The sequence below is a fragment of the Manacus vitellinus genome, unplaced genomic scaffold (genome assembly GCF_001715985.3).
Source record: "Manacus vitellinus isolate BGI_N305 unplaced genomic scaffold, ASM171598v3 scaffold_1_pilon, whole genome shotgun sequence".
NCBI lineage: Eukaryota > Metazoa > Chordata > Aves > Passeriformes > Pipridae > Manacus > Manacus vitellinus.
This window is the reverse complement of record NW_021939396.1, coordinates 10543571-10558909: the sequence shown is the minus strand read 5'-3', so window position 1 is coordinate 10558909 and position 15339 is coordinate 10543571. Positions and strand designations below refer to the sequence as shown.

General features: G+C 38.2%; 1 protein-coding gene across 3 annotated transcripts; it reads right to left on the bottom strand.

Annotated features, from left to right (window-relative positions):
- Nucleotides 1–507: 507 nt before the first annotated feature.
- TATDN1 (TatD DNase domain containing 1) lies at nucleotides 508–14847 on the bottom strand. Of its 3 annotated transcripts, XM_018077030.2 has the most exons (11): nucleotides 14707–14847; nucleotides 14202–14251; nucleotides 11845–11908; nucleotides 10492–10635; nucleotides 10352–10394; nucleotides 6820–6905; nucleotides 6675–6715; nucleotides 5198–5274; nucleotides 4448–4518; nucleotides 3421–3547; nucleotides 508–766 (listed from the first exon to the last, which is right to left on the bottom strand). In XM_018077030.2, the coding sequence occupies exons 4-11, from the start codon at nucleotides 10631–10633 to the stop codon at nucleotides 664–666; spliced, it is 690 nt and encodes a 229-aa protein (XP_017932519.1). In that variant the 5' UTR covers nucleotides 10634–10635; nucleotides 11845–11908; nucleotides 14202–14251; nucleotides 14707–14847; the 3' UTR covers nucleotides 508–663. The 3 variants fall into 3 exon arrangements, with proteins under 3 accessions (XP_017932519.1, XP_017932527.1, XP_017932534.1); XM_018077038.2 differs by lacking the exons at nucleotides 10352–10394; nucleotides 11845–11908; nucleotides 14202–14251; nucleotides 14707–14847 and having other exon boundaries at nucleotides 10492–10565; XM_018077045.2 differs by lacking the exons at nucleotides 10352–10394; nucleotides 10492–10635; nucleotides 11845–11908; nucleotides 14202–14251; nucleotides 14707–14847 and adding an exon at nucleotides 10263–10328.
- Between the last annotated feature and the right edge of the window lie 492 nt (nucleotides 14848–15339).

Sequence of the window (15339 nt, the reverse complement as noted above, 5' to 3'; positions counted from 1 at the left end):
ATTGATGTAGTGATAATGCTGTGCCAAAGACTGTATACCAGTAATCCCTGATCAATGTCTTCTGGATGCAAATGAAAAATACTGGTGAAAACAGACTGTTCAGCGGGTCAAATAGGAAATGAAAACCCTGAGCCAAAGCAGCTTTACTTATAAATTCAGTATTAGCAGAGCTTTATCGCAAAAAACTAGTGAGCTGTGTTTTTAAAAAAATAAAATAATTAAAAATATAGGTTGTTAAAATTAATGTTACAGCATTTGCGTATATGGAACAAAAGGCAACACTGCTGAGCTTTCTGGGGAAGCAGCAAAGCACATGGCATGGATGTGTTCGACCCCTCTGAACTGCAGCAGTAGCTTGAAGTGCTCAACGCACCAACGTAGCAGCCTGGTGCTCATCCTGTGATGCATCCAGATGTTAACAGGAATTGCAGGCTTGGGCTGGCCTTGAACTTGATCCTGAATCTTGACGAAAGGGGAACAGGGCTGAGAAACTGCACAGATGCAGACCACCTTTTCAAAAGCAGCTTTAATCTTGTACCAAAAAAAACCCCAAAACCCACTACATATTGGCTTCCATTGATTAGGATTTGCAGGTATGATGATTTTTAAGTTTTTGCAATATATTTACTGAAGTTATGCTGAATAAATGTAAGAAAAACAACCTTATATATTTGGAAAGAAGAGTTTAATAGTGTTGTTATATAGAGTGTTGGCCAACTCAAGCGGGTCATCTTCTCTTACTGCCGCCATAATTTCCAGTATTTGTCTAAAAAAGAAAGATTGATATTAGAAGACTGAAACCCAGTACTGAATGTACTTCAGACTGCTGCATGTGTGTGTACAAGTCACCAAGATTAACCTGGAATAAAAACCTATGCTGAGAGCAGTAGGGCAGGGTGCTCAGATATGCAAATAGCTTCACTTTTAAGTCACTAACTGCCATTTCCTTTACACTGAACACTGGTTGCTCACTGGTACAGATTCATCTTTGCTCTTTTGACTCTTGTTTGGAGGTAATTAAACAGCTTTCTGTTTCGAAGAAAGTGTCATTTTGTGGGTGTCTTTATCAATGGTCTTCATTTTTCAGACTAAAACTCATTAGCCTTTCAAGGCTAAAGCTGCACTATGAATAGACTGGTCTATGGCAAAGCTTAAATTCCAGATACAGCCTTATCTCAACACAGCTGCCAAAGTAACTTGCTCCTACTTTCCTGTTCTCTAGCTTAATTGTGATTAATGTGGTCAGATATTTGCCATAAACACTAAATGAGCATGGTCTTCATACAAGCCAGGAAAAGGAGGCAGAAGAAATGGGATGGATACTGTTAACCAAGCCACAAGCTCTTCTCTGCACATATTTTCTTGATTGTGTATCAATCCTTCTTAAAAAAAGGAATATTCTCTACATTTCCTAAGATATGTCATACTTTAATTTTTCTAGCAGTAGAATGGAACTTCACAGTGAAGAGCAAGAATTTGAAGCTTGGTAGGGTTTGGTGGTTTTTGGATCTTGCCTCTAAACTGACACAATAGCTAAACTTCTGTTTAGTAAGGAAGAGAGAGGAGAAAAAGTTGCTCTTAATAATTGCTGGAATGCAGATCCAGAATTAGCAAAATGGCTTCTTGATTTAAGGGGCTGTTACAAATGAGATGGGGTGAGATCAGGCCTACACAGAAATAAGTAACAAATACCAAAGAAGTTCACCCTGGAATGCTCCTGGTAGGGTTTACATATCTCTTCTCACTTGGATGCAGTAGAATGCCATGTGTTACAGTAACACTGTGTATGTGAAACTGCTGAAGGAGAAAAAAGGTTCTTGTGGCTAAAATTTTTTAAAAAATAGCTTCCAAGGGGAGTAGTGCAGTTCTAAATATATATATGAAGCAGAAATATCACCATCAAAATTGAAAGGTGTCCAGCACCAGTAAAAGACAAGTGGAAAATTCCTCCTGCCCGTTGAGCTGTATTATAGTATATATGCCCTAAACATTAAATACACTTTGTGGCCTGAGTAACTTTCTCTCACACCAGATTTTGCTACTTCAGAAGTCACAAGATATCAATTCTGTTATCATTCTTCATTTTTCTTAAGGTTTAACAGATTCTCAAGTTACTAATTTACAATTAGTACGGCTTATAATAAATGTTAAAGAGATGGTAATTTTGAAGTAAGGTTCAAACAAACAAGAATTTGTTTTATAAAGGAAAGTATAAAAGCATTTTTGTACCAATCTAGGACAGATTCTGTGCATTTCCAATTCTAGGGTTTCTGAAATAATCCTGTAAGCTACAACTAAGGCAGCAGACAAAGATGTGGGGGTGTTGTTAACACACAGGCTTGCTGAAATAGTAACAGTAGAGGCCCTCTGCTTGTGATCAGAAAACTGTTTTCAGTTAATCTCTTTCCCCACTCCAAAATCATAGACTGACCCTAGAAAGTCTTAAAATAGCCATTCCATGCTAACATGTGCTCTTCAAATGTGTAAAAGGTGGATTAAACCAATTTCAAAGAGTATTACAATTGACCTAATTGGACAAAATGTATCTGACCACTAGGAGCTGCCACTATGTAAGCTTAAACTATGCTTTTAGCATCATCAGTGGTTTTCTAAGTTTCTTCACATCTCTCCAAAAGCAGAATTCCCTTCAGTTCTCAAACTTTAGAGACCTTGCTGATCCTTAGTACTACCCTGTGCAGTATTTCAAAAGTTAGTCTGAAATAGGGAATTCTGAAAACTCACGCATTTCATCTATCAGTGCTATTTAAAGCAGATAACTAAACATTTTCACTAAAACAATACATTTTCCTGCTTTTCACACCTCTGTGGGGAACCAGAAAGGAGGTGTTTCTGTACTTTTCAACTTTGTCCATAAGCCCCTGGAGTTTTCTTTCACTACTCTGTATGTTGGCTGCTGTCAGTCATATCTAAACTGTGGCACAGCAGCAGAAGGAGGAAACAGCCCTGACCAAATGTATGTTGTGGCAGTTGGTGCCACGGGCCCTGTGACAGGAGCAGTGGCACAGGCACTGCTGGTGCCTCAGCACTGTCCCCTCTGGGGGACTGTTCCCTGATCCTCAGGGCTGGATCAGTTTTAAAAATTACCTGAACAACTGAATGAAATGAATATTCAAGTCAGGTTATTTTACAGGGTTTAACCTCTTCTCCACTGTATCAAGTGAAAGGATAAAAACAGTACTGGTTTCACTTTCAGAGAGCTTTTTACATCCAAAATTGCTGAAGTGAGAAAATTAGGACTTTGTAATTTTTTCCACAGCCTATAAAGCGAAACCTTGCACAAGTTTCAGTACATTTGGAATGAATTTCTATTTACTACATTACTAGTGAACTGATTCTTTTTTAATTTTTTTTCATGTGAGATTTGAGGTATTTTAAATAATAGTACAGTAGTACACTTACATTATGTGGCAGGGTTCATTTCTGTCCTTCAAGCAGTGCCCTTTTTCCCATTTCTTTTTTGTTGGAAATGTAGTTTTAATGTATTTTGATCCAGCATGAGTATTTTTCACTCCACACCAAGGTGCGTCTAGTTTCATATGAAAAAAAAGGAGCATGCAATTGTTTGAGAATAGCATGAGATAGTTTAATCAACTACTTCTACAGACAAAATTTCTTGCAATCTTCTGCTAGCAGTGACTTCCAATTCAAAATGAAATTTAAGAGATTTGGACAATTTAACATCTTTACAGTCCTTGCATTTTTATACCGTTATCTTCAGGATTTTACATTTGAAAAAAATCAGCAATAGTACACAGTACATAACACTAATTTCCCTTGACATGATAGAGATAGCCAGATACACTGCCTGCATTCCACAGAAACTTCCTGTGTAACAGGTCTGTACTTCATGTGCAAATCAATTTAAGGATTTAGGCAGTTTGTGGTTTTCCTTTCTCAGATTCAGAAATTAAAATAAATTCTGTAACAGCCAGTTACTGATAACTGAAATAAACATGAAAAAAGAAAACATGGCATCCCTAGTCAGTCCATTAAAATGACAGCTCAGGGGAATTCAACCATTCTTCCACCTATTCCATTTAAAGAACAGTTGTTTCCAAATGCTGTTACTGCTGCCAGTGGCAAGCTCATAGCCATTTCCCTGTGCTTGGCACATCTCCAGCAAGCTACATTTTAAAAGATATTCAAGCAGGATTCTGGTACATTTAAAAATCTGGGTTTGTCAATTTGTCCTTTTCATCTTCCTCTGCAATGTCAGGAACTGACACAGCAGCTTATTCCTTCCAGCAGAAGGCTGAAAAGGAGTATTTCTGGAGCCTGTAAACTGCTTTCCCAAGTGGAGAAACAGCCAGTCCTTTTCCTACTCTGAACTCCTAAGGTCTCAGTTCTCCTTTATCATTGCTATACCAGCGTATTTCATTGCCCAATAGTGATGAAGTCACAAACTGAACAAGATACAAAATCTTACCAGTCTCTATCATTAATCGCTCACTAGGAATCGATTTCAGTGTTTCCAAGTTGGCTTCTGTTTTCAGTGAACTAGAAAATAAAGAGGTTAAAGAAAATATAAAACGTGTATAAAAGTAATTACTTTGCCTGTTGAAATGTTTTGGAGCAAAGGCAGCTTCAGAAATAATTTTGTTAATGAGTAAGGTTTGCTTTGTTTCTTAACAATGCTGCCTGTAAATTGACACTTGCAGAAAACAGCAATTTTTGAGTTACTGGGAGAAGCCATCTCACCCCAGTAAGCTGCTGAATCCCTGCCTGGGTGCCCTTCCTGGCCTGGTGACAGCCCCTGCGCCTCACAAAGTGGTGCTGGCTGGCGCTGGGCCAGGTGACTGCTGAGAATTCTGGCTGCATAACCAGGAGATGCAGTGCTCAGGTTACATTTGCATTTCTCCTGAGTTTGACATGGCAGCTTAAAATCAGGCTATTTTTTAAAGACTCCTCAGGACTCCTCCCACGTTCAACAACCGTATTTATTTACAAACAAGGATTGACTTGAGGGACAGTGGACTGGACCTAACACTAGATTAGCTCACTGAGCTGCAAGGTAAGAACTTTTTATGGCTAACAGGCTAATGAGAGTAATTCTAAATCTGTCAGATGATTAAGAGTCTAGTGAGCTTTGAAAGCTTGACCTCATTGTTTAAAAGAAAGCAATGAGTTCACTACAGCTGCCATTTTTGAACAGTTGTATTTCTTATAAAGAACTTACCAGCCATTTATTCCAATATAAAGATCCAAATCTATTAGAGCTGCTGCTTGTTCCTTTGTGCCATCAAAAGAATGTACCTAGAACATATATAAATATAGATGCACAGATACATACAAATATAAAAGTGCTTTTATTAAAACTCCAATAATTTAAAAGTATGTATTAGTTTTTATGTGCATCAAATACCTTTAACAGTATGCACTACACAACAGCACAAACATAAAGACGGGACATGGCTCAGTTGATTCTGAATTTGGGCAAAGTTCAGGCTGAAGTCACCTGAATACTGTACTGAAAGTGGTTACATGCTTTATTAGTGATAAATATGGGCAGAAAAGGCCTATCCAGAGATATTCTTTTGGCCCAGGAACTTCCTGTAGCTGATAGCTAGGAGATCATACTCAGGAAATAATCCTGTGCATGATTAATTTTCACACTCTTTCCTCACTATTCCCTACAGGGCACTGTCAGGGACACCACAAGAGCAGCAGTTTGTTCTCCACAGATTTAGTCCACTGGAACTAGAGAGACAGTCTGTTTGGTCATTCCAGGGCCTGGAGAGGCAAGTGGAGGGTCACAGTTTAATGCATCTGGGAACTGCAGCTTCTCAGCCTCAGTAAAGAGCCTGTTTGCTCTGCTTCCCCATGCTCTGAGGGGGACAGGCAGCTGCAGAGGATTCCTGCTCATTTCTCCCCTGGTTACAGGCTGTGCAGAAAAAAGAAAGGAAGGAAGGAAGGAGAGACTTTACAGCATTATGTAAGAGTGGAACATGCAAAGTACTGAGCATGGGCAAGGGTTTTGTGGTAAAAAAGGGCAAAGCTGGGGACTGAGATATTCTTGTAGGAGGTGTGGTCTGATATTAGGATAGAATAATTCAAGCATTTATTACTTCTGGAAAACCCAGCCATAATGGAAACCTGAAAGAGCATTGCTGGACTTCCTTAACCATTTCACCCAAAGCTTTTCCTGTTATTGAATTAAAATTCTTGTTTTGAATTAAAAAACATGATCTGAATATCTAAAGACATAAAGTAATCAAAAGTTACATCTGGATCTAACTTAAAAGTGATATCTAACGTCAGAAGCAAATGTTTGAGGTTATGGCCTCCACTGGGAACATGCATCTAAATTATCTGTGGTCTGAATGCACTGCAGTTACAGACACTGACGAATTGGGAAAAGGCCAATGTCAATTATCAGGTGCTTAAACTGTCCTTCTGACAGGCCCAGAAAAACTGCTCACGTCAGCTGCAGAGCTTTTCTCAGCCTATCTTCTTACCTTGCAAAAAATTCTGTTGAATAAGCAATGGAAATAAAAATACTAGAAGGGACTGGAAAACTTACTGATTACTAATAACTTAATTCATGTAACAAGGAGCCCACACAGATTCCATGACAAACAAGAAATTGCATACTAGGCAACAATATTCACACACATACTTGTAAAAATGAATGCTACACTGAAGTCCATACTTACCACCCCTCCTACAAATCTATCTCGGTTTCTTCTCATTATCTCTACGAAATAAATAAAAATGTAAGACAGCTTTATAACAGACAAAGGTGAAACATTTTCATATTCAGAATCTGCTCTGAATATGAAATTCTCAAACAAAACCCACCTAAAAATTCAGAATGTGAGTTTCTACAGTGGAGAAACATGGGCAGTTGCATCTGTTCTGACAAGTCAAACTGTTTCTCAAAATACCTGTAAAACAAAAATCACCTTTAAACAGAAACTCTGTGTAAGAGCAAATTAAGTCAGTAAAAGTTTTTTCCAGCTTCTGTCCTCCAGAACTAAACACAGAATTAACGGATTTGCCATTCAAAAGCTCCTACCTGCCAAGGATTTAAAAGAAACTCTTTCCCGTGGTATATTGCTGTAGCAGTGGTGTGTGCTGGAAGACAGGTTAGTGGCCAAGAGCATCAGTACTGCAGGAGCCACAATGTGTGTATATGCTGAGCATGTGCTCTTGTGTAATGTGGGAGCTGGAGTTCGGGTTTATTTATTTATTTTTAGTGAAAGAGAAACTGACTGTTCTTTCCACGAAGTTTTGAAATGTCAGGAATGGGAGAGTGTGGATGACACGGAGACCACTATTTCAAGAAGGACTTAAAAAAGCAGTGAGGGATCACTATTTCTAAAGCCTCAAATGGCCAAAGCTGCACCAGAGCTGCTGACCTGGAAGTGACAATCCAGGGAGGGCAGTCTTTTCTCTCTTGGGGTGGAACAAATACCAATATTAGACATCACACTTCTGCCCCATTCTACCTATTATCTTCACCTGTTTTCCATCCTCTCCTTTGTGTGCCTGCATCTTTTCCTTTTCACTCCTTTTTATCCCTCTCTTACCTTCTACTCTTAGAGTTGCCTTTGAAGGAGTGGGAACAGCAAGGCCCCATCCTACCAAGACACACTAAAACATGGGCAGGGGGAAGGTAACCAGGTAGCCAAGTTCCCCAATGCAGTTTCCAAAGGAAACTAATTAGCACTGAACTAACCTGTGCTTGTCATTTGCAGCTAGTTCTGCTCTGTGAGCGTTACCACTGAACATCTCTGCTGCCACCAGGCATGCAAATCACCAGTGCTCAGGAAACACAGCAGAGGAACTTAGGCCTGGCACAAGGCCAACACTGCCCAGGTGACTCAGTATCCACATGTAATTGGAAAGAGGATGTTATTTGGATGAGGCAGGAGAATAACACTGCCCGTCCCAGCAGGCTGGGGCTCTGTGCACATACTGGATTTCTTCAGGTGTTGCTGCTAAAAACAGTTCAGGGCACTGGGGAACTCCCATTTTCAGTTATCAGCCACATTTCAAAGGCAAACTTCAGTGACCACATACTGCTGTGTATGAGTCACATATCAATCAGGAGAAAGTGGCAGCAAACCATTAGTTTGATTTACCATTTTCCTAAAGAAACCCCAAACAAACAAAAAAAATGGGCAACTGGTCATTTCATTTCATGCCATTTTCACTGTTTTTTGTATATTACAGGTTGATATTTCTCAGATCAAAGTTACCTTCCTTGTTAATCAATGCAAATCTTTGACATAAAACAGGTGAAACAGAAATCAGCTGAAAACTGGCATGAAAATGAGAGTTACACCTACTTTCAATCTTTGTCTAGACACTGTACTTAGTTTAGCCTGTTTGACTAAATATAAATTAATTGCAACTCATGATTGCTCTTGTGGTTAAAGAGCTACAATTGCCTGATTTCTGGTGTGTTTTTTTTTTTTTTTTACCAGAGTACTTGTTTCATATGGGAATGAGGTTTTAGAAACTGAGCTGCAAATGAGCACCCTAAGTAACCTAACTGGCCAATTTCAATCTAATTTTGAGAAGGGTAGTGGCCTTGAAAGTACAAAGTTTAGTGTCCCTACAAATGAAAAGACAACTCAAGCTTCTTCCATTCCTAGCAACATTGAAGCCCAACACATGTTGCTCCTTGGCCTACCAAAGAGAAAGGGGAGGTGAAGTTATTGAAGAGAAAAAATAATAATAAAATAAAAATTTAAAAAACACAAACTCTAGAAAAACGTGAAGAAACCAGATAAAGTGAACAGAATGATAACAAAATAATTCAGTAGGAAACTAAACCTGACCAGTTCCAGTGCTTAAGGAACAACCTTTTCTCTTGGGCAAATAGACTGTCACTGAACATATGCTGATTCTATGTTGCTTCTGGAAAAGTTTTGAGAATAGAGAAAAATTCTGAGAATAAAAATTCTTAGGAATGCTACAACAAAGGATTTTCATCTTTATTAGATTATCACCTTTACTAGCTTTTAAATCCAAGAAAAAGGATTGAAAATAATGTTCATTTTTTACAGGTGAAAATTATCCAAAAGAAAATGCAGCATAACTAATTAGAAAAATAATGATTAAGTATCAAAACAGAGGGCATGCTCTGATATTACTGCCTGGGAAACTACCATACTGCTTTTCTGTGGGGGATCTCTGCAGCTGCTTGCCAGCTATCCTTGTGACTGCTGCACCTGAGCTCCAGAGCAGCTGAAATGCAGTGAACTGCCTCCGTGCATTTTGCATTTCACCCCCCTTTGTTTAGTTCACTTATCAAGCCTGTCACCTCTTTCCTCAAAGCTCAGTTTCAGTGTACCCAGTTAGAAGTCACTACTGGTCTTCAGCTGCAGTCTATTGATACTTTTATTTTTTTCTCCCAATAACATCAAGTCAGTAAGCATCTTAAAATCTGATACTCCATCAGTGTTCGTCAGAGAAAAGAAACAGGTAATGCTCCAAGGTGTGCTTTGCTGAACTTCATGTATGCTGAATTCTACCAGGAAAAGAAGTCCTGTTCCCTTTGCTGAGTATTTCACTGTAGCATTGTGAAGAAATTAACTCCACCTCCTGCTAACATGTAGCAATCAGAAGAAAACACAACCAGCCACTGCCCCCCAGTGACTCATTTACTCAGAACAGTAACGTGCAAGTGCAATTCATTAATAACTTATTATTTGAATTTACAATAATAATTACAATAATTACAACAATAGTAATTACAGGTGATTAGCTGAATTTATCACCTGTATCTTTCAAGGAGTTCCCTGTGTAGACAGAAGTTCCAGATACAAGAATGCAGACTGATTTTAGGGCCTTTTTCTTTCCATTAAGTATCTACACCACATGTGTTACTTCAATGCACAAATCTCTCCACCTCCTGAGATTACCTTTATGATCATCTCTCACTTACCTGCTCCCAGCTAACACCTCCCTTACCAAAAGCTCATTTTTCCCCACTGCTGACTTATCTTTTTTGACAGTTCTGTTCCCTTCCCCATGCCTTTCATTCAACAACCTGATTCTTTCACATGCTACATTTGTTATTTTTCCCACAAGTCTCTTGGAGAATGGACATCTGCCACACCCAGAAATTCATAATTTCTGCTCAATTTTACAGAAAAAGACATGCTAAGTCAAGACCAGGCAGGTAGCAAAATCTAGGGCATAGCACTAATTGAATGTAGGCATAATTCTTTAAAATTCCATTTCTGCCAAAAAACCCCTGGGCCCAATCCTGCAAATTGTAGGGTCTGTACCTGACACAATGTTATATGGTAGAACACAAGATAGAAAACACTCCTGTAAATTGCTACAAGTCGATTCATAGTCATCAAAAGTTTCTTACTTGAGTTGGATGTCCTTTGGGCAAAATTCTAACCTATCGAAATCTATGAACAGAAAGAACAAAATACCCATTTAGTATTTTAGGATTTTTTTAGAACATGTCTAGAAAAACAAATATTGAAGTACTAAGAGAACACTTACCTAAGCCACATTCTCCAACTGCTACTACCTTTGTCTTATTCTTTTCAATCAGATTTTTTAATTCAGATAAATACTGTTCGGGGCTACTCTGCTCAAATTCTCCACAGCGGGTAGGATGACAGCCAACTGTACTGTAAAACATGTCTAAGGCAAGAGAATATTAAGAGGTTTTAAGAAAAAAAAAAGAAAATTTATCTAAAGTATAGACAATATCTGCATCTGGAGGGGTGCTTTATTGCTCACAGTTTTAACAGAAAACTCCCTTTGAACATCTTTATCTTGATAATAATTTTATGAGACAGATATTTTCTGCTTTAAAAATGTCAGACAGTGTCTCCAGTGGGGGGATGTGTGTGTCTTTTTAGTATACATTGCTTAGTGTACTTCAGAACTGCAATTTAAAGCTGGACTGCTGTGGTGGAGCAGCCCTCAATAAATCATACAATTGTTGAGGCTGGAAGAGACCTCTTGAGATCATTTAGAAACACATCTCATTCAACGTGCATCTGGTTATCCAAGCTCTAAGATCTGCAGAGAGTGTACAATTTCCCTCATGTGCCCCTACATAAACTGCTACAGAATTTCCCAAGTCACATCTGCCTGATTTCCCAAGTATCTAATCTAGACTACCTTGCCAAAACTAACATTTCTGCTAAGTGCCTTTATGGATAATAGAAAAGCATGAGGGAAAGTTAAAACCAGGTAAGGCCCTGAGCAACTTGCCCTAATATTAAAGCCAGTCCTGCTTTCATGGAAGTGGGGAGGGAGACTGGGTTGGACCAGATTACCATCTGAGGTTCATTCAAACCAAAATTATTTTATGTTTCTGTTAGTAAACAGTACTTTAACATGTGCATTAGTTCAAACACATATTTAAGTCATAAGTGGAATGAAATTTGCCTCAAGAAAAAGAAGAGACATATTCCCTTCCACAGCAAGAAAGGAGAACCATGAAAAGAAAGATACCTCTCTTGATCAAGCTGATCATGACAGATTGGGAAGTAAAAAAAAAACAAAAAGACAACAAAACCCAAGTATTTCACACCATATAAGCATTCTAGCTTATTTCTAGAATAGAGACATATCAATTTTTTTATTTCAGGAATTCTTATAATTTCTATTTTTATCTAGAAATAGAAATTGCAGAAAAGAATTATTCCTTCCAATATCAGGGATCTACAGAGCAACACACAGAAACTCATATACAATGCATTCATCCCATCTGAAATTTAATTTCTCCTTTTAATCTGAGATTCTGTAAACACCTCTGGGACAGATCCTTTTGAACTCTTAATTCTGAGAGAAGAGAAGGTTATATTTTTGACTGACAACACAAGTTTAATGTGAAAATACCATTTGTCTGTGCCAGCTCCAATGCATCCTTACTATCTTCTAGACTTCCACCTGTAATCAAAAACTTGAAAGAAGAAAAGTACTGTCAGTGTGTATGTTCTTTGAACATCAAACAGAATGTTTAAGAAAACACTCAGATACATGAAGAATCTGGACAGAGAACATCAGAAGACAATTACTAATATATATAACAAGATTTTGTAAATCAGCTACAAACCTCAATGGCCCTCAGGAGCTAGTAAATACACTTGGTATAAAAATCTGATTTTTTTTTCTAAATCAAGTATCTTCTATGCTGAGATTTTAAACCATTACACAAACAAAATACTTATATCTGCAGCAATACTACCTTCATTAGACTCAAAAAACTATACTTGATTCAAGAAATGATACTCAGGAACATTCTGTCTTACAGGTGGGGAAAACAAAGATTCCCAAACACCCAGAACAAGACATGAGTAAGTAAGTAATTAAACCAAAAAACAAGTCTGTATCAGAGTTGGGATTACAATTTTAAGAATTTCTGGCTCTGATCTTTTATTTTTACCTTAAGCTCAAAGTTATCACACCAGAATTGTTGCTCACAGTGCTTTTTTGAACCACCACTTACAGAATATCTCACCCTAGGTCCTAATAAATTATGAGTACGTTGCTTTTGGACAACTCTTATCCCTACACATGCTGTGCACCAGACTCAGTGAGCACCAGGTCAGACATTCCTGCAGGATGCTCCATGACTGACGGACACATCCCAACAGTATCACCAGAGAAACGTTAAGCTGAAAATGAATCAGTTAGATACAACACAGGGCAAAACTTCACAAAAAATTTACCATAAATCAGCAGCTATATGGAAAAATAAAAGTATTTTCCAATAAACACATCAAGCTTCTAGGCAAGTAGGAACAATCTGTGATGGAACAGGCTTCTGACACTGTACAGAGCAGTAGGAGGCCTGAAAACAGCTAAGGACAGGGAACTCCTGAATGCCACTTCTGAATCCACTGTGCATCTTGAAAAAGTTATGCAGCTAATCTATTTTTGATCACAAAATAGGAAAGCTGCCATTTATTTTCAGAGAGTGGTATGAAGATTAAATAGCACTTACACAGTACATACAAAAGTGACCCTGGATTCTGTATTTGCTGCAGTGGGGTAACTTCTCCATCACTGGAGTTTTCTTTTTTTGTCTCCCAGTTCATTTCCCGCTCTTTTCAGATGAGAGTTTTTCAACAAACTCCCAAGAGGCTTGTTCCTCTTTTAGAGGAGTGTTTATTTCTTTATTTCTAATCCAGCAGCCTTATTAGTGCAATAGTAGTTTGTGACAGTATGCATTGTATTCTATGTTAATTCATATTTTTGTCAACAATTAGTTTAGAGAGAGAGGGAGGGGCAGGCTGGAGTATTGTAACCAAAAGAGTAACTGAAAACACCAATTTCAAGTTAAGAGTTACAAACTCTCTCACATAATGGTGCTGCTTTAATACATGTAAGCCAGTATTTACCAGCAGATGTTCACGTGTCTCAACTGTAAGAGTTTATGGGCACTGCCAGCTCTTCTGCAGTTACCAATTTCATTTACAAACAGAAATATCTGAAGGATCTCAATCAGAAGAGTTTGTGAGTTTTGATCTGCAGCAGTAACTGTTGATTAAGAATCACAGAATAATTAAGGGTGGAAAAGACCTCCAAGATCATCGAGTCCAACCTTTATCCCATCACCACCGTGTCAACTAAACCACAGCACTAAGTGCCACATCCAGTCTTTTCTTGAATACCTTCAGGCATGGTGACTCCACTACTTCCCCATTACAATGTTTAACAAACCTTTCCATGAAAAAATTCTTCCTGATGTCCAAACTGAACTTCCCCTGGCACAGCCTGAAGCCATTTCACCTTGTCCTGAGAGAAGAGGCTGTTTACAACCTCCTTTCAGGTAGTTGTGATAAGGTTCCCCCCAGGCCTCCTTTTCTCCAGGCTAAACATCCCCAGCTCCCTCAGCCACTCCTCATGCAACTTACTCTCTAAGAGTCACATAAGACACCAGAAGAAAGGAATGGTTGCCCATAATACAACTAACATGGAAAACTGATTGCAGTAGCTCAGAAGTGAACACCTTTCTGTTGAAACTGTACAAAATAAATTCTACATACGCATCACCATCATTAAATAGTCATCTAATGATCTGTGCAAAGACAACGCTCTGCACAGAACACTTTTGTTTTGTGCTACTGAAGGAAGTTATTGCATTTTCCATTGCAAATCCCAGAAACATTTGTTTTAGTAGGAGAGCACCAAAAAACCAAATATTAGAAAACAGTTTAAAATATTAATGCAATTTTATTATAAGAAATTACCTTTTTAATGCCAACTTTGACTGCTCTCTCTATCACATCCAGAAGGTCATCTGCAAAAATTCATAAAAATTATGTAAGTTGAACTTAAGGTTTTACAACATAATTTAACTACTTTTCAACTTTCATGCAGTCAGAATTCCTATCATTAAATCTTTAAAACATATTAGATTAATCTTTAGAAGACTATTAACAAAACACAGTAACTGGAGATCCAATTTAAATCCAAGAAGTCAACGGAAATTTTTCCACATACTTTAGGAGACTCTCAGTTTTTACATCTACATCTAAAGGCCATGAGAGCAGAAAACCCCCACATTATGATTAGTAACTACGATTCAGCAATGCAATACTTTGATAGGCTATTGTTCATAATTCCCACATCAGTTTTTTCACGCAATCCTAACATAAATAGATCAGCAATTGTCCATTTTGCTCCAGAAGCAGAGTTACCTGCATGACAGCTTAACAGCAATTAAGAGAATGTATTTTGCTTAGGACACCTAACCTGTTTTGTCACACTTTCTTCTTCAAGCTTTAGTAAATAAGCATCCAGTTCTTGAGGAGCAAAAAGAAACTCTAATCTCACGTTCTGACACATAAGAGGTTTCTATTTTAGCAAGAAGATTCCTGTCTTTCAGCAGATACAAAGAAAACACTGACCTTGATGTTTTTGTGTTCCTCTGTAGATTCCTCTGAACATAGGATCTGTGAGGTTAATACCAATATCTACGGAAAAACAAAGATAGAAATTAGAAGTTTTAGTGGCTCTACATTTTACTCTGAGCATTAGTCAACTAGAGAAGACAACACAGAAACTATCTCGATGGCCCCTGACCAGCACATTGACAGGCCGCATAAAGCTGAAGTTTACTTGCATAATTTGAGAACTTACTCCTTACGAGAAGTGACAGAAAAATTATATTTTGGCCTCTGTGCAACTTCAGACTTCTATGGGTGTATTAGGCACATAATCACCAAAGCAAACACACGTATACTGCTCATTGCAAATAAATCTGAAAATACAAATTTATGCAAACAAGCAGTAAGAAGGAAGGGAAAATGCAGCATCTCCCATACAACCTTCACATGGGCGAGAGCAGGAGCTGCAGAATGCCTCCTAACAGCTGCCTATTCTCCC